At 38.9% G+C, this 27672-nt stretch overlaps 1 protein-coding gene across 2 annotated transcripts; it reads left to right on the top strand.

Moving 5' to 3' along the window:
• Positions 1 to 712: 712 nt before the first annotated feature.
• On the top strand, positions 713 to 24937 carry dcp1a (decapping mRNA 1A). Of its 2 annotated transcripts, none has more exons than XM_088636946.1 (10): positions 713 to 890; positions 1254 to 1294; positions 2379 to 2506; positions 12719 to 12785; positions 16765 to 16903; positions 19105 to 19221; positions 20049 to 20771; positions 21337 to 21402; positions 21592 to 21813; positions 22561 to 24937. In XM_088636946.1, exons 1-10 carry the CDS (start codon positions 756 to 758, stop codon positions 22639 to 22641), a joined length of 1719 nt encoding a protein of 572 aa, XP_088493072.1. In that variant the 5' UTR covers positions 713 to 755; the 3' UTR covers positions 22642 to 24937. The 2 variants fall into 2 exon arrangements, with proteins under 2 accessions (XP_088493072.1, XP_088493073.1); XM_088636947.1 differs by having other exon boundaries at positions 719 to 890; positions 21607 to 21813.
• Positions 24938 to 27672: the final 2735 nt, after the last annotated feature.

Genomic DNA, 27672 nt, shown 5'->3' with positions numbered 1-27672 from the left:
AAAAACAGGATAGTATCAACGCTAACTCCGCCTTACAAGCCTCGATAGGCTAATAGACAAATAATCTTATTAAAAATGTACAACGTGGGACTGGTTTAAACTGAGGCTTTTGTAAACGGGGACCTCTTGCGTTTTTTCTGTACTCTGTAATTGGATTTAGAGGCACTTTCATTCGAACCAGATAAATGCATGTTCTGCACACGTCTGTATTAAATTTAGTTTGTGGCCACCATCAGGTTTTATATTTTACACGTGTGTGTATAAATCCAGCATTATAGATTGAAGACAGCATAATGTAATAATTTTAAACAATTTAGATAACGGTAAAATATACAAACTTCTTTTAATGAAAATAAATAAATACATAAGAGTATAGTCCGCAATTAATTATTTGGAGTTTGTGACGTTGATTAGCTTAGTTCTGGTTGAAATGAGTGTTTTCAGTGGTATTAGGATTTCGATTTTTACTCGGTCGGATACTCATCTCTGTGTGTTTCTATAATGTTCCTAAAATATCATGATTAGCCTGATGAGAAAGAAAAATAAAACAGTACTAAAATCTTAAATCGGCTTTTACGATTGAATAGTGACCTAATAGTCTTTTCCCCTTCCCTTCGAAAGTGAACTAAGCGGAACGAAAAAGCCCTTTGTTACAGTAGGAACGTTTATTTCTAGGACTGTTGTTGCCCTATGAGGAGGGAGTGTTCATAGAAATCCCTCCGTAGGATGCTCGTACTGGGGATTTAGAATCCAAGATGGAGGCTATCAGTAAAGTAGGACATGATATGAGTCTGGCAGCTTTAAAACAGAATGACCCTTATATTAATAGAATCATCGATGTAACCGGGCAGGTAGCACTCTATACCTTTAACTCCAAAGCAAACGAATGGGTAAGGTGTATTAACATTTTTCGACATATAGTTTAGAAAGCGGCGAGTCTGAGGCTTGCTTCAGTGAAGTTTCTGTATGGAGCACATATTGAAACCAACTTTTATATTAACTGACATCTCTCCCTTCAGCGGAAATGTTTTTTTTTAATGAACGGTTTCGAATAAAGAGATTCTAAATCTAAAAAAAGGTGAATGAGTATCTTAAATGCCGATACGGATAGTCTTGTTAGTACATCTGGTGTTTGTAGATGGAATTCTTAAAATTGGCGTTGCATAATTTATGTTAATTTAGACTGAACCAACACGTGAAAAGGAGTTTGAAGTAAGATTTTAAGATTGTTTTCTTTTTGTATTATATTCCAGGAGAAAACCGACATTGAGGGTACCTTATTTGTGTACGCCAGGTAACGTATTCGAAGTCGGATACGAGTATCTCTTATATCTATGGTCTCCTCCCCTATCCCAGAAAAAAAAAAAACAATCAAGGTTCTGGTCACCAGTACACGTGTTTTGGTCAGGATTAGGCCTCTAGATTTATGAATTTACTAAGAATCTTCTTAAATCTCAAACTATCTTATTAAAATATCTTATCAAAAAGCTGTCTCGTTCATAGTTTAATAGTCAAGAGTAGTTTGCGGTTTGGAAGTAATGGAAAAATTAACAATTCAGGTGTAAAGAGTAATAATTCTCGAAGGAGCTGTGAAGCTGATAATACAATATATTCCCATCTGCAGAAAGAAACAGCTAGTATGAACACTTATTGAAACAGAGTAACGTATTTTGTATTCATTGCTTTAGATTCCAGAGCACTTAGGATTTACAGTTAGGCCACTGTTTTTAAATGCGTCCATCATGGATGTAAACCATATTGTCTTTTCCAGTATAATAATTAGTTTTTATCAGAAGCTACTGTTAAGACTGAAAATCTATAGGAGAGAAGAAGGTGTCAGTAACCAGTGCTGTAGACCAGTGAGTCAGAGACCACAGTTTTACATTAAATCTGAAAGATAGGTCACAATTCACTTGGCACTGGATAGACATTTTGGCAATTTTAAGTCGTATTAGAACTATTTAACATTTTTAGAAGTATACATTTACAAGTCAAACCTTCAGATTTTAAGATTCACTTATGGCATAATGACTGCCAGTGTGATAAAAAATATCAATTTACACTGTTGAGAAATCTTAATCTCTCAGTCTTTCACTGCAAAAACAGAATGCAACATGTAACTCGGTGAACGGTTGGCTTTGCGTCATAGACTCAGTCAAGACATGGAAGGTACAGCCCACTAACTCTGAATTATTAAAAATGTTACTTCTGTAGAACACTTACTCCACTTAGTGCTCTTTATATGCAGAATAAATGCACTGGTTTTAATGTTGCTGAGCTCAAGTTTTCCCGAATTGAATTTTTCGTTTGTGTGAGTTACCAGGTTTTTAACAGGTGTTATTCCAGAATTTGAAAATTGTATTTTTTTTTAATTGTAGGTCAGCTTCTCCATATCATGGCTTTACGATAATGAACCGGCTGAACATGAAAAATCTTGTGGAGCCCATTAACAAAGACCTAGAGTTTCAGCTCCAGGACCCATTTCTTCTGTACAGAAATTCAAACTGTAAGTGCCCTCTTGTGCTGTTTCTAACTTTATCTCATACTAGGTCAAGAAGCAGTGGAGAGACCTGGGTGAGGGAGAGAGAGAGAGTCACAAATTTCTCTTTCTAGAATGTGAGTTGAAAAGGGAAAAAAAAAATGCAGACAGATTTGTTGGAGAAGTTTTTGTAGTATAGAAGACTTTCTTTTGGGGAAAAGGGAAGGATTTGAAATGGACGTTCACGTGAATTAGCTGTAGACAGCACTGATGCGCCACAGGATTCTCGTTGGTGGCATTTGATCAAAAAGAGTTTTTAGGCTGCCGTCATTAACTTTATTGCTAGCTGGAATGAGCGGCCTTCTTCATGTAGTTCATGGTACTTAGTTTCCAAATGATTTGCAAAGTTGGCTCCATGAGTAAGTTAGAAAGCGCCCCACAGTGTGCATTAGAACACATTAGCACTCTTATTAAGGATAATGCTAGCCCCTGGGAAATGTGGATTCACTTCCTTAGCACTTGAGCACAAGCTGTCTTAATGAAGTGCAGTGTTGTCTCCAGGGGCCAACTGCACAATACAGCAGAAATCCATTGTTTCTGTAAATGTGCATCCTTCACTTGAGCAGCACCCCTGTCTGGTGATGTGTATCTTTTTGCCTGTTGGGTGTTCTCCTTGGTCTGTTTTTGCTGCCTGCCAAGTTGCATTTTCCTGGAGAAACTGCTTCTTCCTCAAGTATGTTCTGGACTAGAATAACTGTTGAACTTTTCGTTCTGAAGACCGTGGGCATTGATAGTACAAGTATAGCTGGAGGCAGCAGATGAAGAAAATGGGTGGGAGGGTCTCATAAAATTCATCATTGTGCTTTTCTCATAAATCACTGAGAGATTGGTGCACTTTTCAACATTAACTTGAGTGAGTGGGGACGAATAGGAAGCCTTGGATCATCTGATTGCCTTGGTTATGTGCTGTGGATGGCCTGGTCAGTGTTGAGTTCGGTTCTATTTTGAAGCCAGGAGTTTGATAGTGAACATGCAGGTCCATATTTGAAGTTATGAATAGGGTGTACATGAAGAAGATGCCGTCCAGCACAAAACTTGTCTTTTTGCTGTGGTTTATGTGTGAAATTGTATTTTTCACGTTTATTTGATTTGTACTGTGAAGATGTTTGACTTACTGTATTCACATGTGGAGGTTTCCCTGTTTGTTTCCAAAGGAGTGGTGAAGTTGATGCCTAGAATGTCATACTGATGTGGATAAAGTGCTGGGCAGGCAGTGACCAGTGTATTTGGCCGAATAAGACATTGCATTGACAGATTAATCATAGAATCTACCACTGCCAGTGTTATTACTCTATAGACTTCTTGAATTATTCACTGTCGGACACACTATCACTACCAGACCAGAGCTATTTACCATGTTTTAGATCAGTTGATTATTGTACCGGAGGGTTTTAGAATTGAAATGTATTTGCTTCTATTACTTTTATCTAGTAAAATCAGATGTTCATAAAACATTTTCTACTTTAAAGTATACCCTGAGTGGAGCAAGACTAGATAACCGTCTAGTGTTGGTGGAATTTCTGAGTAGTCACTGGAGCTTCTCAAGTCTCACTTGATATCTTACTTCTATAAAAGGAAATATTTTGAAAGTTTTCTTTACTAACTTTCCCAATTCTAAATCCCATTTGACATGGTAAAAGGGAAAGCTATGCTTTTGTGACAGTAATTTCTGCAAAACACAAGGCTTTCGTGTTAAATAGTAGCCAATCACAAACTGAATCTTTTATCAGCTAGATTTTTTTACTTATGTTTTTGTTATGATTTGCATGCATGGGATTTTATACATTTTTCTCATGCAGTTGTATTTTGCTTTGTTTAATCATATTAATTGCATTTTGAATAAACCGTAAAGCCTTTGAACGCAATTATATATATATATGACTAATGTTCAGCAGTTCAAGAAAAACAGTTCTTTTTATTTTTTATGGCAACTGACTTTTATTCTGTCTACCCCTGGATGAGAAGGAACATGGAACAAAGCTTCTAAGTAATGGAACCTCTGTAGGTTCTAAAGTTATTCTTTTCTTCTCTTTTTAAACTCGTGTTTGGAGGTCTGGCAGCTGAGAAACACCGTGCTGGAGAGTTATACTGGGTACCATTAAGTTTCTGATGTAATTAGGTTTCTGCATCGAACGCAATGATGGCCTTGACCCAGCTCTCTGCAAATCCTTTCAAAACGTAATGAAATGCTGCACCAATTGTAGTGAAAATACACATTTTCTCAGTAGCCAAAGCTGTTTCAAGTTTGCACCTGAAAGTTGCTCATTTTTATTTGCCCACATCAGTTCATGTAGTCTTTGTAAAAACTGCCAGAATCAAATTGAAGCACTAAATGTGTGTGAAATTGAGGCACTTGTGCAAACCAAGATGTCCAACTGGTTACTATTTCTTTTCTTTGTCTTTATTGTTGTTACTTGGCCCATAACACTAACGTTTGCTGTTGAAAAACATGGTGGCCAGTTAGCTCCAGACGTGCTCTCTACATAATGATCAGACTATTACCACGTGACGCGCTACTGTTCCTGTGTGTACCGAGATGGCCATTGTGTTTTCCCAGTTGTCTATCTGTACATCAGAGGTTGCTCGATTTTTTCCATAATATCATCTTATCAGCTTTTTGGAGCAGCTCTTGTATAAAGTGTTCCAGGAATGTTTGACTTACTCCACGCTCTAGATGTTCGAGCAATACTTGTACACACATGGCAAAATGGATTGCACAACATAATGGCTGCACATCTGCTGTTTTGTTTGTAAAACACCACTAACTTGAGAAATCTAAGTGTACTAATTGATGTGAAACTTGGAGAACTTCGTCGCACGCAAACCTGCATTAGACAGCTCACAATACAGTGCAGCAATACTTCATAAGCCCAAACCAAGGCACCACCTTCTTGGCAAAACATGTCTTGTAAGGATGCATGCTCTTCCTCAATAAGCATTTGGCTAGTTCACTTCTATTCTAACGGTAATGAAACTACAATATAGCGAGATGTGATTTCTGCATTAAGCTGCCTGCTATTTGACTGTAATTGTTTTATTTTTTTATCCCATGTTGCGAACAAAACTTAAGTAAAACCTGTTTGGCCGATGAATTCCAGGCCTGGCAAATACCATTTTAGTGACCATACAGTTAACATAATGTGAACTGGGGTTCCTGTTTAACTCATGGCGTTTTTCATGGCCATTTTGTTTTGAAAATTAAAGATACTGCTGTCTTGGGACGCGCTATGCTGATTGACTTGAAACTTTTTCATCACACAAAAACTTTCTTCACACTTTTTCTTCCAACAACAAGTCGTAAGTGGGGGTGAAAAGCAGCACCACCTTCAAATATTGTTTGACCGATAAGATTGGTACGTATTGGTTTAGTATCACTTTAACACAGTTTAAGGGGAGTAGGCACTTGCATGGAAGAAAATGTATTTGTTTTTATAATGCTGGATATGACCCTCTTTTACTTAATTTGGTTTTTGAAAATTAACCTATGACTATAGTGGGATTTCTCCTCTTGAGGCTATTTGATGTCAAAGGCAACTTTTCTGAGGCTTTCTGTGATTAATATAATGTATTTTGCACACTTGTTTGTGTTATTAATCATTTTATTAAGTGATACAACTTGATATTAATACCGTAATAGCAAACCTTGAATGATGGATTCAGAATAAGGTAACTGCTGAAGTACACAGTTAAGGATTGTAACTGTCTTTAGGGACTACTGGATATTCCATTATTTCTGTTCTCTTTCAAATACAATTTTTCTAATATTTCTTGATATGGTTGTTAAATTTGAGCGATATAATTTAATGGAGTCCACAATTGCATACTACTGTAAAATGCCTAGATAGTTTATTGCAGTGCACATTGATTACATACCCTACTGTCTTAAGAATCTGTGCTTGGCACGTTTAGAGGCTGAGAAGTCTGCATGATCAGCCCAATACCATACACACTGCCGTCTGAACTACTTGCGTTGGCAAATGGAATAATTTCTGCTAGTTGATAGTAAGCTCTTTTATTTCTTAAGCCTGCAGCACATCAGCACACCCAAATGAATTTGTACACAGTCTCCCATTTCTTAAAAGTAATAAAAATCTGTCTTACCTCGAACTGCATTAAAAAGGTAAGTTTCCAAATCCATTTCGCTTATTACCTTCCCTTTATGTTTAAGGTCTGGCTCCTGATACAGAGGTTTTCTGATCAAAGTGTGCCCCTTGGAGAGATGCGAGAAATTCATTTCCGCAGCCTAAGGAGAATGGCATTAGTGCAAAAAAAGAATCTCTCCTCCTAACCAAATGAGAGGCGAAGTGTCTTGTCTCTCCTGTTGTCCGTCCAAGGGCTCACATTTACCTAGAGGTAAGCGGTAGGTAACGAGGAAGAGGGAGCCCAAGCAGTAGATTGCAACAGAAAGCAGAGTATGTCCTTGGGGCTCCACGCTGCACAGCAAAGCGCTTGACTCGGTTTGATGTGAAGAGGCAAAACAGGTGAGCAGAGTAGGAAGAATGCAAAAAATCCTTAATTTTGGAGCCATGTGTTATAGATATTACTTAAATCTCTTATGTATGTAGATGTTATTTACCATTTCATTTAAAGAGCAGTGCAGAATAACTAATTGGGAAGCTTTCGAGTTCTCAGAATCCCGCCGAGAAGTGTTCTGCCTCCAGATTTGCACACTGCTTACTTGAGCAGTGCTACTAATGCTGTTGTCACCCTGTCATGTCTCGCCACCGATCACCGGCGAGGAATATATAAGCTTCAGCAACAGGGGCCTGGCTAAAGCCTCTGGGAATGTTTTTTTTTTTAAAACTTTTATACAGAGTCGTTTCCATTACCAAAAGTACTCCATGCTTTTTTTCTGATAGAGGACATACTTTGGCTTTGACAAACAGCAGCTTTGCTTATCAGTTGGAGACGTGTTAGGGACGGTGCTGTCACTGCCTGCTGCTAATGAGGGGAACAGGAGATCAGTGTTGGCTTGCTCTGAAAACCTCAGCAAGTCCCCAGGTAAATTCATTAGCACATAGTACTCCATCGTTGCTAGGATCTGAGACTCCAAAAATAGATAAGCTTGATAACACACATCATTGGCAGAATTTACAGATACGCTCTGAACCGAATCCCCTCCGTTTCTTATGATTCACAGCTTTACTTTTATTTTAAAAATACTTCCTCAGAAAACAATAAGATAATTAGTTGTTTAGAGTAATTTCCACTTATTTAAACCCTTAGCACATTAAAATTATGTTCTTTATTGTAACTGTGGGTTTGATGACAATGATCTGGCTGATTGCAGTAATTACCTACAATAGTTGTAACAATTTTACTGTTTTGTTTTTTAACCTTAGTAAAAACATTTAAAAAATCTTTCCATTTGGCTTTTTGCTTATTTTGTTGGAGAACCTGAGAATAGGTCCACCACTTCCCTTCCCCCTTATCTTGGGAAGTCTATGAAGCTTCTCTGAACAGTGTCAGTTGAATGGATGCACTTAGTTTATTCCTGCAAGCAACTGTGCATCAGTGTGGGTGTTGAATATGAAATAGCTACTGAGTCATTCTGCTGTTTAAGAAAGGACTTTAATAGCAGTGACTTGCCTGAGCTAATCCAGGTAGTGTAGCAAGCATAGATGCCTAAATATATAGTAAATTAGCAGAGTGTTTTTCTATTTTTCACTTCCCAGCTGTAGCATTTATTGCTGGAAGCATTTAATGGGTACAGATATAGGTATATTTCATTGTGTCTGTAGTGTATTTCAAAGGTTCTGGTTTTTGTGAAATAGGGAGATTTTTCTTCAATTTGGGTTTTACAGTTCTTGATGTGGAAAGTGTTCAGTATGCCCTGGTTGTGGAAAGTGCCAGTGACTGCATACACTGCATTGCCCTATCAGTGCTCCTCTCTGCAGTGACCAGGCATTGAAGAAGTAAGAGGCAGTGCTAGGGTAGCATGTGGCCTCTTGTGTGGGGCGCCTCCATACAAAATAGGTTTCTTCAGGTTGTGACTGCTTGATGGTTCCTCACCTTAGGCTATCATTGCAGGAAGGCTTGGAAAGAATGCAGAATGCTACAACAAGGAGGTTAAAGTAAGTAGTATTCACTGGGTGCAGGACAGTTACATTTATGTTGAAAAATAGAAAATGCCCAGCCATTTACATTGGCGAGACATGAAAAAGCCTGCCTGACCATTTCAGGGAATATGTCAGAGCTGTGAGAATCAAGCATATCACCAAACCGATAGTTCCCCATTTCAACTCTTAATGGCCAAGATCTTACAGTCACTGATCTTTCTGTCTGCGTCCTGACATAGGGACTTCAGAACTCTTGTTGCAGAAGGACATCCAAAACCAAAAATATTTTTAAACTTGGGTTGCATCTTCCCATGTCACTCATGTTCCATGTTAATCTCCTTCTAAATCTTCTCTATTCATCTGCAGATGTCGGCTCTCCTCACCTTTCCTCCCATTCTCCCCGAGTCTGGACTCTCACTATCACCTGCTTCATGCCTGTTTCTCCACTGCTCCCTGTCCCTTCTTACCTGCTCTCTTTGGGTCTTCTCTACCCTCTCTCCATCACACATGAAAAGGGCTTCACAGCCAAAATGTTGTTTCTTTTATTTTCCTTTCAGCATGGAATGAACCTTTACCTGTTACTTTACAGTTACTTTACTTCTCATTTGGGCTTAAGTTTAAGGAAACACTTTTTACTTTGATCTAAATAATGCCTGCTGAGCATGTTTTCCTTAATCCATTTCAGGACCTGGTGTCTCTCTTTTAAAATGTCAGTATGGGGTTGTGTTGCATAACGAGCCTTTGTGATCGACAACGTCTTTTGAGGTTTCCACCTCAGCATATCAGTGCAGTCGTTTTTATATACGTGGGCTGGCAGAGAGAACCTTTGTACTTCCAGGGACGAAAAAGTATACTACATTTTTTGCTACTGTAAAGAAACAATTCTATAGCAAGTTGGCAGCTGTGTTTGGTGCTACAACAGATACTTTGAAATGCACATGCACTGCTTTGAGGGGAAGAGGGGAATTTCATTGTCAGTGAGGCTTTCACAGCTGAGATTTTTGAGTCACTCATGAGAAAATGCAGTTCACGTTTGCAGGGCTGTCTATTCTTCCCTAATGATGTATTTATGGCTCCGCAGTAACTATAGTTACAGGAGTGGTGAATATGCATACCAATGCCTGCTTTCTCTTGTCTGTGAACCACAAACTGTCGCACCAGATTTGTGTGAGGCAGGACAGGGATGCGAGATGCAATTAACCTTGAACCCAATTGCCTTGTTAGTTTTAGGATAATACTTTCAAAATAATTAAAAAGCTGTTGCCCCCCTAGCCCTCCGGACCCCTGACAAATGCGCACTGAGAGAGACCCGGGAATTATGCTTTCCGTTTGATTGGATGTACCAGCTCCTTGTTGAGCTTGTGCGCCCAGCACTCGCTCAAGTCCGTCAACACCTCGAAATCAACACTGCTCTTAAGCACAAAATTTGCTCCTTGTCCTCCTTTGTCATCCGTTTTTTTCCCCTCTATGAGCACTGCCGATGCAGAAGTGCTTGTTTGCTTTCTTAAATAATCCTAGTAATTTCAGATCCCATGTCTGTCTCGCTGTTCATTCTGTCTGCCGGTCCATACAGTCAAGCGTGAAGTTTATCACCGTAGCAGTCTAAGGATATGTCTAGATCTTTTGCCATCATCCCCTAGATCCAGAAATGTAAATTACGGGAGGGTTATTTTGATGGGGCTACAACGGAGTTAGCAGAAACAACGCATTTTGTATGCTACTGCGTTCTTTGTAATCAGTTGCAGTTACATACACTGATGAGCATTTGTCATATTTGAAGAAATACCAGTTTCTTTATTCCATGGCAGAATGATTCTTCATGGTGAATGGGAATTTAAAGGGAGCTTGGCAGAGTAGTCTTGCTCAGATTGCTCTGGAAAGGACAACGCTTTTAAAAGTATTTTTTATTTATTTTTGGAATGGAGATGGCAACAATTTGTCTGCACAGCAGAGGCTGTAACAGGTGGGTTTGTGTCTGGCCATAGCAGGGAAATGAAGATTTTATTGTGCAGTGATGCAAAAGCATACTGCTAAATGCCAGTGCGCTCCTTGTCTTGAGGCTATTTTTATGCTTGTTGTTCCACGAGATAAGTGTTTTCAGAGTGGCCACCTTTACTGAGCTGCCGATTTTGCTGACCTAGTAACTAAGTCTTTGGGGGCAAATGACACCCTCTGTCCCCTTGTGTTGGAGACCTGTTTGCCCTTGTGCACAAACACAGTGATGTTTACTTTAGCGTGAAGGCTTGTCATTTCTAGCTGTGCGCTCCGGTAAGCGAATTGTTTCCTGCTATGTGGATCCTCTTGAGCGACAATGACTCCTTGTGACTCCTCGCCAGAAACACAAAGAAAACAATCAGATACATTCGGCAGACAGAGCTGATTCGCGTGCATTTATGGCTTCCTGCTAGCATGTTTGTGAGGGAACTGAGTGGTTTTCTTATCTTTTTCGCCCATTAGGCTGCCATTAAAGCTATGGGGTATCTTTACATGGACTATATCTTTCAAAGAAAAGGCTCAGCTTTTACAATCATGATATCCCTCTAAACATGGGTTGAAGATGAGCACATATTAATGTATTCCAAAAAAAAACCATTGACTCCTTTATTTGTATTTTGAGAGTGATTTGCTGAAACCATTTTAGCATTAAATTTGGGTCATCTGGGTTTTGGTGATCCAATCGTGATCAATCCGTTTTTGCATTTGAAAAACACTTTTGCACTTTTTTTCCTCTTAAGAAAGGGAACATTTACCTTTGTTTTAATCTCATTCCTAAAGTGTTGTGCGGTTGGCAGGGCGTAGTGTTAAGGTTTGGCGATGAGGGTGTACAATGGATTTCTTTCCTCCTGATGTAGAATATAACATGCAGGATTAACAATAGAAGGAGCATTGACTTAACTGTATAAATCTTTCTGGATTTTTGTTTATTTTTCAGGAAACAAATCCTTTTGCCTTTAGAGTTGATTTTTCATCAAATGATTATCCCTCAACACGCAAAAGCCTCTTTGTGGCGTATTGCATTTAAACCCTAGGAGAATAGGTCAGTGTTTTCCCCTCTTTAGTGATACTGAAAGAAATGTGGTCTGAGGGTCTGGGCTCCAGCCTCTTTCTTCATTACAGCTTCGTTTTCTTTTGCATTTGAAGGAATATTGTTCTGGTAGTTATAAATCACTTACTCCTCCATGTTTTGAACCTCCAAGTCTTGACCTTAAGAACTCAGAAGGAAGCTATCAAAAGTAATTTAATTGTACAGTATTTTTCATTGAGTTCTAAAAATAGGGGTTGTTAAAGCCACAAACCTCCCTCATTTCCTAAGTTTGAGAGTTTTTGTTTTCTCAATCATCACTGTGCAGTAACTTGGACATTAAAGAGAATTTGGCAGTTTGTGTATTTTAATGTTGTAAGAGTATACAGGGCTTTGTAGTCTATTTTTTCATTGGGGAAAAAATGAGGTTTTGAGAAGAGTCTCTTTAGTTATGGTGTTTTTTATATCTTTTAAGTAAACCTTGTCTCATCCATATTTAGGGGTCTGTCCAGCACTTGAAACGTTTAAGACAAATCCTTTAACAGGGTTTTAAAACCCAGTAACTTGCTACTCATAATTGGTGGGCCGAGTTCTATATTTAACTCCCCACCCCCAGAAGGGATTCGGTACAGTTTTTAATACCAGGAGTTATTGCTTTGATTGATCTGGTCAAAGTGCTGAATCCTGCCATTGGCTTAGTTAACTAGGAACATTCTTTTTCTTGTTCTGGTGCATCTGGTGCATTTAGACACTTAGGTACTGTATTTTGTTCAAAGCAGTGTAACATCATTTGCCTAAAACAGCTTCCTGTCGATATTTTTAAAGGAGGAGATCTCTTCCAGTTAAAACATGTTTATCTTTCTCCATATTTAGCCATTGCCAGATTTTCTGTGCCACTATATCTCTGGCTGTTCCCAGTGGAGAACTGCTAATTAATCGTGGTTCAGATTCCAGTAGTTAGTGGTTCACTTATGAAGCCTTGAATCAAAGCTGCACTTGCAGTAACTTGCCATCAGGCTTGGACCTTCCTGTGAAGTCTGCAGGAAATGTGCTCCACACCTAATATTGGTTTAACGTCTCTGTTCCTTCCTCCCACAGTGTCCATTTACAGCATCTGGTTTTATGACAAGAATGACTGTCAACGGATAGCTCAGCTCATGTCACAGTAAGTATGTCATATTTTACTTTTCTTGCAATGTTGTTCCTTATTCTAATTCTGTATTCCTCATGTTTAGTTGATAATAAACCTATTTATTTGTAGGCACAACATTCTAACTGAATTATAGAGTCAACTACACCTCTCTGTAAAAAAAAAAAAAAGGTTTAATTAGCCTAACAAGCGTGCATGTCTGGATTCCCCGATATGCATTTCTTATGGTAACAAGTGTTTTGGGCACCTTTCAGAAGATATACTCCTACGTAAATTATTCTAAAGAGTCACCCAGAAAGCGTCATGCCACAGGTTTTCAAATAGGCCTTGCAGCACAATCATAATTCTTTGCATTAATCATTTATCATCCTAATGCAAATTACTTTTTATGATGATTTTAATTATCGTGCACTGTGGAACCTACAGGTTGGCCGTGGGTATGTTTTTGTCACAAACACTGCAGATGAAAGAGTTATTGTGTAATACTGGAACTGAAAGTGACACGGTGAACTTCAGGAAGGGTAGGGGGAGCTACTTAGGGCTCATGACCTGGATTGGCACAAGCTAGTGGCACACAGACACTGTCCCTTAGAAAACACTTACAATAGGGCCCATTTCTTGAGCCACGACAGAGTATGTACAGAGGTAACCCAGCTCAGAATGGCAGGGTTATGACTTTAGGCAGCTGGAGGAAGAGTGTTCATGACCTTCTTTGCAGTGTAGACTGTTAAAAGCGCAGTAGGTCTGGCCCTTGTTACATGGTGATCAATTTGTGGGAAACTTTATGAAAGCCTATATTTTCTAAGGAAAGATTTGCAACTTGATGTGAGGCTTGGTGGTACAGTATTCAGTCCATCAATAGTAGAGCAAAAAAGACAAGAATTCAACACAGAAATGTCAAGTGCTTTGGGTCAAAAGACCTGGTTATTTGATCAAGGGACTGAGCTGGCTAATTGTAGTTGTTTCCTAGTTAACTAGCAAAACCTGTATTTTCAAAAACATCTCCACAGTGGTTTTTGTTGTATAGCCATTTTAACTTGCCAATTGTGTATTATACATCTCGGTTTGTAGTACAGAACCCTGTACCCACACAGGGAGAGAATGAAGTATAGACAGACTCCTCTGACCCACTCATCCGTTGAGCCGTTTGTCATTTTTGACACACTTCTGACGCACTACAAGTGCTACAGCAACAGACAGGAGGTTCAACACCGATTGAAGGAGAAGCGCGTCCGTCGCTGACACCATGGTGGGGCTGTGGCCACCAGGGAAGTCGCAAGTGTGAGTGTTTCACTTGGCTGGTTTATCCCAACCGTGATGAGCCACTCGGCAAAGATGGAGGTCAGGGAGGATCTATGTGTATGGGCAATTTCGTTTTTATTTTGAGAAGAAAGCTTGTTCAGGGTTTGCATGTACCCATACTTGGGTAAACGCTATGCCTGTTTATTATCTGAGTACCAAGTTAAGGAAATGGAGTAACAAGAAGAGAATGTGCGTTGCCTGAAAAATTGCCCTAAGTAACAGCTGGCATTAACACTGATAATATGTGCAAGGTTAAGAGTAGTAGTCACTAGATATAAAAACAGGACAGGCTTTGCCTTTGATCTAACTGGAGAGGCAAGTGTTGTGTGTGGATTAACAGAAAAGCCTTATGTAATATGGGAGAGCCAGTTTTAAAGTATTTTTTCCAAATCTTGTCTAATTGTGTATGTTTTCAAGTTGCGATATTAAATTTTGCCTTTATTCACTTATATAAAAGGCTTTTTTTTGGTCAAAATGCCTATTGGTATCAAGAGATTTTTTTGTTCAAGATTTCAATATGCTGGTGTTCCTTTAAAGAATGTTAAACAGTTTTCCAAAAAAATGTGAAACATTTGATTTCTTGATCCGCCACCTGGTCAATTAATAGATATCTCATCTTAAAATGCAGCATTGTTTGTCCTGTTCCCTTTTGTAAGTTTCTAGTGCTTATCACTGGATCCAGCCAAGCTCTTTTAAATGTACTTTCTTGAACTAGATTTTGGATGCTTTGTGATTCTCGTATAAAAGAAGCACACATAAGATTTTACAATCAAGTGAGAAGTAGGTCATTTGCTGGAGAGCTGCCTCAGAACACTTTTCCAACCATCTGAAAACAGATTATTATATGTACATATTTTAATTTTTTATTAAAATAACTGTACTTGCCGTTTTATGAAAGATGCATGTTGATGGGTCCGTAAACAAGATGAAACAACATTTACCAGCCCTACAAGGCTTCACTTCTAAACATCCTGATTCCCCTTTTATTTGTGCACTTGCAAGGAAAGCAGAAGACTTAAACTAGCACCCATTTTATAACCCCATTTACTTGAGAGAGAGATCATCCACTCAAGCTGGCGGCTTTGTAAATTGTTAAGCAATACAGAGTGCATGACTTAAATTGTCAGACCAATTTGTTTTCGACTCTTTTTGCAGTTTTACCAAGCACATGAAGGAAAAAGAGAAGGTGTGAACTACTTGCATGAACTGGAAGTGTGCCACTTATGCTTTTGAATCCAGCCTCCTTTGTAAAACCTAGATTTTCTTTCTTCAGTTATTTTAGTCTGCAATTGTCACTTGGTCTTGTACTGATTAGAAAATGAGAGTGAGAAATCTTTTCTTTTACTTCGTTGGTTTTTTCCCCCAAGGTCTATAATGGGTTACAGAACATATAGTAGATTTTTGGCATCATTGGAAATGTTTATTTCTTACAAGCACATCACTATTTGCTGAAGCACACTTGCTGACCTCCATATTAGGGAGGATATTCTATGGAAATTGCACACAAGAGAACAATTGCTTCAGATTGCAATTGGGCAAGAAAATCATACATTTTTTGTAACCATATTTACCCTGAGGTTAGGGAACAAGTTTGAATATCCTTTGTTTTTGATAAAGGAAAAATAAGCCATCTTAATATTGTTGCCATTACAATATGTATATTTTATAATCTGCAGGCAGTGTTTTTTCTGTAGATGATTTTAAAACAGACATCTTTGAATTATCCTCTTGAGATGGTTATCACACCTATTCTCTCATGGAGATGAGGTGTCTGATTACATCAGAATGGTAGTTATCAACAGCCCAGATATGAACTGTAATTTCTGAAGCTAATGTAGACAGGTTGTAAAACTGCCCACAAGACGTTCATATTGTTTGACCTACTTGTGCAAAATATTGTAAAAACATCAATCTTCCCACTCAGAGATATCACCAGACTATATGTTGTCTCTGTAGCAGGAAAGCTGGTGAACAAATTGGTCTTTGTTAGAATTGGTTACTGCAATGTCCTGTTCACTGGTAAATATTCATTGAACAAACATTAATAAGTCCAGAATTCGGCAGCTATCATCCTGACAAGATCACATGCAGTTGATCACTTTTCTCCTGTCCTGGAGTCCTAGCACTAGCCTCCTGTCAAGTTTCATATCGACTTCGGTATCCTTACTCTCCCTTATCGTGTTCTCCATCTTCTCATTCCCGACGTTACATCCTTCATTTGTTTGATTCTGGTCTGTTTGTCCCTCATGCCTTTTTACATTCATAGGTGACAGGGCCTTGTCTTGCTACATCCCAGAGCTCTGGAAATCCATCCCCAAGGAGCACATTCAAATCCAGACTCAAAACCGTCCTCAGAAAGTTTGATATAACCGGTGTCTGTCTGCTCCTAGCACCTTCTACTGCATTACTAATCTTTCGTGTTAATTTGTGCTAAATTTATCGCCTTATCTTGGTTTTTACTTTTCCTGTAAAGTGCTTTGAGAGGGTTCTTTTAAAAGGAAGTCTATAAAATATTAGTGGGTGGGAACGCAATATCTCCATTTTTAAATTCCGAAATGTCCAACTGCTTAATGTTTTCCCCTTAAAGATGATATCAACAAGTGACACTGGTGTATTCTTTATAGTGCGTTTGAAAGATTCTAGCATTTGTCACGTTTTTAATCAATATTTAGTCTGTGTGCTGTTTTTGCAGAGTGGTGAAACAGGAAATACAAAGAGCCAAGCAGGCATCCCCTGATGGAAACATTCCCAGTAAGAGCAATGGCAGTGCGGAAGAGAGGCCTATTGACATCCTGGAGATGCTCAGTAAAGCAAAGGATGAATACGAAAGGGTATGTCAAAGGTTTGGTTTACTTGTGGCTTCTATCATCTGACAGCATTTTCCCCCATATTTCCAGTCTGATATTGAATATAGCCTACTTGGTAGTTTAGATGGCTTATTTGTGTCTTAGCTGCTTAGGAGTAAAGTTGTTTTGGCTATTTAAAATCTAGAACGGCTGTATATGTGAAAGCACAAAGGGGTGTGGACTCTAGGGATAGAACAGGCTATCAAAAGCTCTTATTGTTTTAGTTATTTAATTACCACTCTTGGGTATTTTAAAGTTATTTAATTTCCAGTCTGTTTATTATTGTTTTCCACAACATTTCTTGCGGGGGAAAAAAACAAAGAATTCCTAATTTCCTGGGAAAGAGGGTTTTCAGAGAGAGAACTTTAGCTCAGTCGAACCCAGTCATAAGAAACCAACCACATCGGTGTTTTATATCAGTGCTTTAAAGCAATGCCAAGTGTAAGATTGGGAAAGGAGATTTAAGATTTGTTTATAGCTGCAAATCCTTGTAATTGTGGTCTCACTACACTAGGTATTTTGTCCCTAACAAAAACAATCGTATTTAGCCTGTCCATGGGGCTTTGCAAAACTCATTTTTGGTGCACCCTTTCAGTGCATGTCTGAAATTGTACATAAAAAAAATGATGACGGCATCCTTTTTACATTTTTTCCTTTCCGAACACGTTTCATTTTGCCATCTAGTTCATTCCAGATGGATCATACAGTAATCCTTACATACTATGTTCTGTCTGGCAGCTTCCGATTGGCTGTGGTTGTAGCTGACACATACTCACTGAGAGGGGATTTAGGAAGTTTAGAGTGATTTAATCTGGGATTAATCCTCCAACACTGCCTGCATCAGGCCCAGATGTGAGAATGGCTGACCCTTCAAGCCTGTTTTTGCATCATGCAATTTACACGGCAGTGTAATTTTAGGGGTAGTTCATAAATGACCAATATGTGACTCATTCAATGTAATATTGTAACATGTCTCTCCCTCTCTCCCTTACTCCAGATCTTACCAACTGGGCACCATTGCGGTGCCAGTGACAAGCACTTAAACTCCCAGTGGCTCTGATTAATCACAGTCCATTTGAAATAAAATAACAATCATGATCTTTAATAAAAACAACTTGGGTAATTAATAGGATGACTTTATTTTCTTTTTTTGTTGGCAAAAGAATATCCTTCCCAAGTTGAGATGGGTTCACCTGAGCTAAGACTGAGTGTGGGAACAAAGCACATTTCTCTTTATTTATTGTGACAGAATGCATGGAAAAGCTCTCCTGAAAGCACAAAAGCGGTTGTTGAAATGAGGACATATTTGGAAAGGCAGGAAAGTAGGGCACTTTTCACTAGGGGAGGTGAAGACAGTAGGCACATTAATGCAGATTGGGTTTATCTGTCATGTCTCACATTGTACTAAGAGAATACTGTTAAAGCTGTCTTGAGTATGAGAAAATATACAGCAATACCTTTGTCCATTAGTTCTGTTTCTACCAAATTACAATTTTATTTGGTAACTTTCTTGGGATAAGAGTGTATAATTTACCTTCTCTCCCACTTTTTCATAAAGATATTTTAGTACTTTAGTACACTGCTCTATAGTTAACTAATTTTGAGATGTGAGTTTATTTTTAGTTCTTTGGTGTTTATAGCAGACAAGGCTACACATCTTGTCCTGCTGCCTTCTTGTGGTTATGATGAGTAATGCAAGTTTGGGAATTTAATCTGTTTCACATATGTTTTCATCTAGTCTTTGTACAGTATCCTTATTTACAGTGCCCTTCAAAAGTATTGGACCAGCGAAGTCAACACTATTATTTTAAGTTGCTGACTTCATGTAGTTATTCTCTCAAAGGGATATAATGACTTTTAAACTCTGAAAGTCACTGGGTCAAATTTTTGTTCTGTGGTCAAATGCAAATATATTTTGCACTTGTTTATTCATCTTCATTTTATGATCACTGATACAAATTGCTTACCTGTAAAGCAGAAATAAGTTTGTTGTCCCATACCTTTGTGCGCACTGTACAGTATATGCAGGAATTTAAATTTATTTTGCATTTCTTTCCTCCAGTCTGCCTCTTTGTAGGTAGTTGTACATCAGCCTTTTAGCATTTAAACTCATTAATGTTAAAATTGAATGCAATGTTTATTACTTTTTAAAATCAAGAGATTAAAAGTTTTTTTTCTTTTTTTAGAATCAAGCTGGTGAATCAGATGTTGCCTCCAGCACTGAATTTGTTCATAACTGTGAGCCACTTAAATCTACTGCAGAATCAGCTGAACACTTACAGTCTTTATCCCAACAAGATAAGGTACTGTCAGTCATAATGCTTTTCAGAAAGTTAAAATCCAAATACCATAGAGACCTAACCATGTGTTCTCCAGAATCATCTGATAACTTCAATATCCTAATATTCAGTTTCATTTTTTATAGAATAGTCTTTATGAAAGGGATTTTTTTCCCCTTTTCCATTAAACTGGTTTTACATCAGTTAAACGCCACATCACTAAGCCTGTCAAAGTGATTTGTTATCCCACCGATGTGTTTCTAAAAAAGGTTTAAATTAAATGTTCTTTGTAAGCAGCCTTCTTTTATTTTGCAAACCTAGAATGTGACCTTGAATTGAACACGTACCCTGTAAGGCTCTGCATGGCTTGGCACCTCAGTACCTTTCTGGCTTATGTGTCTGCTCCCCATCTCGCAGTCTTCATGCATCTGACTCCGGTCTCCTGTTTGTCTCCCATGCTCTTTATAAGCTGCGCCCCAAAGCTCTGGAATTCTATCCCCAAGGATAGTGGAGAGTTGCCTACCCTGAGTGCATTTAAATCTAGACTCAAAATCTTTTTCAGGAAGGCTTTTACTTATTTAGCGTCCGTGTCTGCTCCATTTCCTAATGACCACGTATCTTTTACTGCACGTCTAACCTCCTGTTTTTCTTGTATGTGCTTATTTTGTGATTTGCAATTCTTAAAACACGCTCTGAGATGCTACTTTTAAAGCTATATGAAGTCGTTTTTTGTTTTTAGTATTTTGTTTGCTTCAGGAATCTTCTTCATGAATCTTCTTTTGCCCTCTTTTCACAAGTCCTGCTTGTCTAAAATGATGTCTTTTTCTGGGTCTTCCAATCTCTGTCCTCAGCTTGTTCACCCGGGGCTGAAACAGATAACCATCGAGGAGCTGTTTGGGAGCTCTTTGCCGAAGGAACAGAACCTCATGAGTTTCCCCAATCAGAATGCCACAGAACCAAGCCCACCCGATAGTTCCCTTCAGAGTCATAGCTTTGTGCCACCTTTCCCCTTTGAGCCAGTGCTGATGCCCAGAGTTACAGCGGAGGGTTGCAGTGACCACCTGGGCACCCCTACCAAGAACGAGGCATCCACACAGATGCACCCTGTTGCAGCGCTCGTCCCTGTACCGGATGTGAAGAAAATCCCCAACTACAACATCCAGTCCAGCCCAGTGTTTCACCCCCCTGGCCCCACGGATTGTTCTCTGCCTAAACGGGGCTCCGATGGCGGCAAGATGATGGGGATGCAGCAGGCCCACATGTCTTCGCCGCTCCTGGTGTGCCATCCAGCTTCTAAGCCGCTGAACCCCTCGCCCCAAGTGGGCGCTCAGCCTGTCCTGTGCCCCCCTGCCGCAGGAAGCAATGCCGTCGGCATGAGCTTCATCAACCAGGACTTCCTCCACAAGCTCAAGACGCCCTCACAGCAAGATCAGCTGCAGCAGCCAGTCCTGCACAAGCCAGCCCTGGCTCCCAGTTTCCTGCCTTCCCACAGCCATCTGGCAACACCGGAGTGCTTTAAGGAGCCTGTGGTCAAACCAGGAGCGTTCAACAGCATGCCAGTAGCCCCTATTCAGGTAATCTTTGGCAACAGTAAGGTGTGACAATCAATTGAAACAAAACCAGCAATTTAATGACATCGCATTTGACGATGCCCATGAGGCTGCAAGTGGAGCTTAATGAGTCATTGTTTTGCTGGATTTTGGATGTCTTAAGCCAAATACCGAAGTGAGGAAGAAGCTCCTGCAAAATGAGCGTGACGAAACTGCGGAAAAGTCCTTGAAGCTGATGTGCATTTATCTTTGATCTGAGCATAGAAATGGCCGCTCTGTACTCGGACTTATTGATAGTGATCATTATCTGTCTGCTTCCCCTGTCTTTTTAGTAGTGGTAATTTTATATCTGCTGTTCTTCTATTCTAGCTTTGTTATCATCTATTTACTCAATAGAATCATCTTTGCCATTGGTTTCACAGATGAAAGGCTGTTTTTAGTCTTATCAAAATGTATCGTGGACCTTTTTTTATAGCAGATGTGTATTTGATATTTATGGCAGGTACATTTTCCATTCAAAACTTGAAAGATTTTTTAGGTGTGGTGTCCTACACTTTTTCTATAATCCTTGCATTTTTTTCTATTTCAGTCTCTTCCGCAAAATAAAGAAGTGGATGTTTTTGCACAGTCTAAAAGCATATCAAATACATTACCAGTAAGTGTCCGTTCAGAGACTAATACATCTTAAGCTTGAAGCATAATAAAAGTCATAGATATCATATTTTGCTTGCAGCTTGCTTTTCCAAATGTTGCATAGTGCAGGGCCTTAGGATCAAGTTAGAGTCTTGGTAGCACGGACGTATTTCTGCTAGCGAGAGCAGTGCTCTGGGTATTTTACCTGCAGGTTGTACCCATGCAGGCTGTCTCAGCGGTGTCTGGAGTGGAGCCATCAGTCCTCCTGTCCCCCAGTGTGTTCCAGCAGGCTGCAGCCAAGCCGACAGAGACCGAAATCAAGCTCATCTCTACCTCTCCATTAACTCTCGGGACAGCCGAACCTCCGACCAGTCTCCCCACAGCGTTGTTCAGCAAGACCCAGCTCCAAGACGCCTTGATTCACCTCCTGAAGGTTCGGTTCCTTTTCTTTCTTTTCTATTTTAACACTTTCTAGTTCAGTGGCAGCAAATTCCATTTCTTAAATCCTTCACTGATCTTTGCGTTGCTATTGGCAAACATTAGATTGTTCCAATATGGCGATAAATATTTTTGAAATTTAGAGTTGTTACTTTTTTATATATATATACCTATCTAATTTGGAATCGCCATTTGTGTGATTCTGACATTTCAGCACTGGGGAGTCCTGATCACAGTTAGCTAGTAATATAACCCCAGCTTCTGGATCGTAGAACTCAGCCTGCACTAAGGCAGGCGACTTCAGTGGGTTGAGCTATCCAAGGGGCACTGTAAATGCCTTATTGTTGGATGCTTTAATGTTAATAACTGTTGTGTGTTCTCATTTAACTACATTCATTTGTAAAGTAAATATAAATGCAAAAGTCTGGAAATGTTAAATCGAGGATAACACAGTGGTTGGCATCGCAACGCTGGGACCCTGGGTTCCATGCTGTCTGTGTGGAGTTTATGTTCTCCCCACGTTTGTGTGGGTTTCCTCCAGGGACTCTGGTTTTCTCCCACTGTCCAAAAACATGCTGGGAGGTTAATGGGCTTCAGGGAAGGTTGGCCCTTGTGCGCGTGTGTGTTTGTGACCCAGAATGGGAAGAAGTGGTTAGATAACTGATGGATGGATTGATGGATGTTAAATCAAGACTGATTTGGGCTAACAGTTGTAATTATTTTTCCTTTCTTGTTTTAACAGAATGATTCCAAGTTCCTCAGTACCATTCATGAAGCCTATCTACAAGTTCTAGCAAAGGACCTAAACAACATTAAGCTATAGCCAGTGGGACTCCAAAATGTGGCGTGACTATGAACTCCTGGAACTGCAATCAGAAATATAACCTTATTTAAAATACTGAGGTACTCTTTAGTGTGTAGCAGTACTGAGATATATTTAAGAAACAACATCTATATTTAGCTTTCTATGACTATGGAACAAGACTGGCATATTCAACCAGAAGAACTGTAACTACATTTTGGTTTGTTACAAGTGGGGTTTCCTTAGAGAAAAAAAAATGGCTCTTGTGTTGAGTTACAACATATTGAAGTGTTATTTTCTGTTTTGTGTGATTCTGAAGTTGTCAGTCAGTTTATGAAATGGAAGCAATTAATTTTTAAGTACATTCTTTATCACACTGTTTTGAGGGATATTGGTATGTTACTTGTGCTTGAACTATAGCCCATTACTTTTTTGTGAGACATGGGAGACAATGCAGTTTGTGTGGTTGGTCATGCAGTAAATACCTACTGCAGTAAAGTGTTGATTTCCTAACATGGGGATAGTTTTGAATGAATGTCATATTCACCCTGGGGTTTCTTTACCAGTACATTTTCCATTGCAGCCTTATGAACTAAAAGACCCATTCCCAGTCACATCTTGTGAGCTGAACGCCAGGTGAAAGACACTAATCGGACATGTAAAATTTTCATATACTGCTGATTTTGTTTTTGCTATCCTTGCCGTCACCTCAACGGTTCCGTCAGCATCCATTTTCTAAAAATATCAAAACTGGCAAATACAGTAGTTTGGACATTTTCGTAGTCATTTTACCAGTGGATGGTAAAAGAGGAATGTGTATTTCAACAGAGATTTCGTTAGCAACAATAAAGGCTTAGTCCCCAGTGCTGATTATTAATCACATTATGAAACATTTTCTCGCATCAGTAGTTTGCTTACTCCCCATGCTAGAGCCAGGCAAGTTTATTTTTTAAATCCCTTTCGGTAATGGAAGCTTGATTAATTCATTTGATTCAGGCCAATAAATCAGCCTCTTTTGCTATGAGGGCTGAGTGCACAGATTGTTCTAAAAGACCTTGAGAGGCCACTTTCAAGCATGTGGAAATAACTGATAATGATTCCAATAAATGTCCAGCAGATGTGGGTGCATAAAAAATAGAAATTTCTTCATTACAATGACTGTGTCCAAGTAATTTCTGAAAATGTACTGCTTTCGTGCTAATGACTTTTGTTGCTGTTACAACTGGTATTGACAAAAGTATGTTCTAATCCCCCCTTGCCTTTCAAAGATACTGTGTGTATATGTACTATGACAAAACTAGTCAAGAAGCAAAGATTTTGCATTTGACTGTTTTGATGATTTTGATGAAAGTTGCTGAGAACCCAAACCACGTTTTTTCCAGTAGTCACAACATGAAGCCATTGCGATGATAAATAGTGCAGTGATAAATCTTTGCTTTTGGATGTAGAAACTTCATACCTTTCTTAATCTAGAAGAAACTCTGTTCCAAACGTCTGAGAAGGGCAGTTGAGATCATAAGTTCCTGAAACTGTCGTAAACCAGATTGTGAAGTTGAATGTATTCATGATTAGGGGTTTGATGTCTTTTTTCCACCCCTGCCCCCACATCTCCTAAATGATGCAGGGTATTAACATGATGCATTAATGTATGGTTTTCTTTTGAGCCTAGATCTAATCTTTTAGCCAATGAAGATGTTACAAATGAAGCAGATTTTTCACAGACATTAGCTTTAAGACTAAGAAGTAAATTACCTGCCAACATATTGTGAAGTATTTAGACCAGATCATTTTTAAGAGTTATACAGCATATTACATTTCTGGTCACTACATGCCTTTATGTGGGAGTAAAGGAAATGACAAGGCTGTTTAGTTTTACTTTATTTTTAAGTCTGTTTCTAAAAAGATGCAGTTTTCGGGTTCGAAGCATGTAGCTTTTAAATGCAGCTGTCCATATTTAAGTTTTTTAAGATTAAAATATTTTAGAGTCAATTTTACTGTCCTGATGTGAATCTCTTGTTTCCTTATCACTGCATTTAAGACCCAAGTATTTTGTTTTCTAGTACTGTAATCCTATAAAGAAATTTGGGATTATTTTTAAAGAAAGATGTTGTTAAGCCAAAAGCTGTCATTTTCAACCAGTATTGTTTTCCAGTTTGCCTTGACAGTGGTATGGTTAATAAAAATTCTGTACCTTTGGGGAGATGTCTGTAAGTTTCATTGTAAATTATGGTTATTTTGTTGTCACAATTTTGTACAGTTACAATTATATTTTTTTATCTTAAAAATAAAATTTGGTGTTTTTCAGCACCTCTTAAAATGTTTGCTTTTTTTATCATGCGTGTATACAGCGTGCTCCATTGATCATTTAAGCAGATTTCACGTTGAGTACAAGGCTGGACCACAGTCGCATTTCCTGGGAATTCCCTGTGTTGGATTAAATTTCCTTAAATTTATACCAGTCAAAGACATTCGCCCTAAATGTGGCCATTTAGATTGACATGAACTTCTTGTTTTATCTATTCAAAGGGTAGAAAGAAAATGTTTAATTGGTAGTGGTTACAGAAAGAATTTAATTCAAGCTTTTTTTAACCACTGTGGGAAGTGGGATGTATGGCACAGTCCAATACAACAAAGACAAATATTACCAACAAAGAAGATAGTGCAGCTGTGTTTCGGGAGATAAGCGAATTAATTTGCAGTGTTTGAGAGTGAGATTGTATTGGGGGTTAAATCAGTGTTTTACACATTACATGTAATGAAAACTTTGTAGATGTCATTGTACTGGCTAAGGGCTTATTGCTATTTGTTGGCACTTTCAGCTGTGGGTTTTCAACTTGTGAAATAGTGCGTCCCTGTCTTTACAGTCTAGTTTATACTAGGAACAAGTTCAAATTTGCCAAAGTTGAAAAAAGTTTTGACAATGAAGCCGCCTTCGGATATCACCTCATCTTCCTCTTTTGTAGTTCCTTCGTAGTTTGCCATAAATATGATTTACATATCTAAACAATGTTTGGCAGATGGATGTGATTTTAATTTTTAACCACATTGAATACACAGCGACCTTTGGAAAGAGTTTCACAAAATCGCATTCCTGCCGGTTAAGTTCACAAGTGGTACTCATGGATGTCCACTAGGTGGCAGTGCAGTCAGTTATGTGGTTCTTTCTCTTCGAGTTCTTATTATTGCACTACAGATCTCTAACGTGTTTTACAGTAATGTAAAACAGTTTAATATAAATATAGAAATATAAAGCCCATTGTTATAAAGTATATTACATGTTCAATATGACGTATAATACAAAGTCCAAATGCCCTTCCCAGAGTTGTATTTACATTGCATTGTCTGGTAAAAAAAAGTATTGTAAAGTAACTATTATAGGAGTAAACCAGGATTTAACCAAGTAGTGTCGTTGTGTAGTAAATTTTACATCTAAACATTATATTCACATTTAGTTTCAGAAAACCGATTTATTCATGTTTCTCATATTTGAGGCAAACGTACTTGATTGCTTTTTGTATGTCCAACAGGATGGAAGTATAAATCAGACTGCAGCCTGTTTCGCATCATTTCCCTCCTGCTGAAGAATGGCCATCCAGTATTCTAGATAAAGAAATGTGGCTTCTGCAAACAAACAGATGCATAATTCAGGTTGTATACAGAATACTGTGATTTTCCAGTGCCAATCTCCCATATGGAAAAAAAAAACACTGCCTTAATTTTAGCATAATGTCAGTAACCTTTGACCACAATAATTACCACTTTTTTTTGTCTTTCAGTGTCCGATTCTGTACAGAGTCAGTTCTGACTGACCCTGCAGGTGGTATATACGTGGGTGGTTCATCATGAAAGAGACTCGGGTACTTACTCTGTTTTAGCTCAAACAGTGTTGGATTAAAGTTTGCTAATCTTTTCCCGCTAAATCCTATTTCCAGAACAGGGCCAGGAGTGCTTTGAGGATTACAATCAAGGCAATTTACTGGCATGGGAAAAGAGTGCGTTAAGATGAGCAAACTAAAAATAAAAATGTATCCAGCTCTTAAGCGCGTGCTGGGAATATTGTATAAAATCGTTTCCTGGTTTCAGTAAAGCATTCCTGAAGAGCTTTGAGTCTCACCGGTGGTTCTGGAAAAAAAACAGGGCTTCTATACAATGTATGTGCAAGTTAACTGCTCTCTGAAACCTTAGATTTTTGCGTACTTCTGAGAGACAGCACTCAGCAAAGCCCATTGTGAAGTGTTTCCTTTTCAGTCATTACACCCATTTCGTGTTTCTCGCTCGGGCATAAATTATGCAAACTAACAGCTACGAATTGGCTATATTTCTCTGCTCTCCTCCCCACTGATAGCTGGTGTGTGGTGAGCGTTCTGGCGCACTATGGCTGCCGTCGCATCATCCAGGTGGGGCTGCACATTGGTGGTGGTGGAGGGGATCCCCATTACCTGTGAAGCGCTTTGAGTGGAGTGTCCAGAAAAGCGCTATATAAGTGTGAGCAATTATTTAATTATTATTATTATTGTACACCGACCTGGAAAGGCCTTTAGTTCTGATGTCATTTCCAAAATGGAAACAACAGTGCCGCCTACAGTCACACCGAGGGAACGACGTCCCGGGCAGCATGGTCACGGCTTAGCTGACGCCCGTTTCACACACTTGAAGCGTCTCCGAGTAAACATGCATTTTTGCTTTCCAAACTGTCTCATTCTTTTTTTTTTATAATGGGTATATCGCTGGGTAATCTAATTTAAAATGAAATGGGCTTTATCAGCTGCCCAGCACTCATTCCTTGTTTGTCGTTTCGAGACCTAAATTCATACATGTCAAATCGAATTTAGCAGTGTCAGTTACATGATTATAAAAGAAAAAAAAGTAAACAATTCAGCATTTTGAAAACTGAAATTCCCAGGTTAGGTCATTTTCAGTGAACTTGAATGTGACTGAGGTCTATATAGCCTTTGGATTTTAGCCACCGAGACTTGCTGACTCGTTTTGCTGGTAGCCTAACCAATACCTCAGACAAAACTTTCAAGAAGAGATTTGACTAGGAAAGTGGCT

The sequence above is a fragment of the Lepisosteus platostomus genome, chromosome 6, assembly GCF_059453375.1.
Source record: "Lepisosteus platostomus isolate fLepPlt1 chromosome 6, fLepPlt1.hap1, whole genome shotgun sequence".
Lineage (NCBI taxonomy): Eukaryota > Metazoa > Chordata > Actinopteri > Semionotiformes > Lepisosteidae > Lepisosteus > Lepisosteus platostomus.
This window is presented reverse-complemented; position numbering and strand designations above follow the sequence as displayed.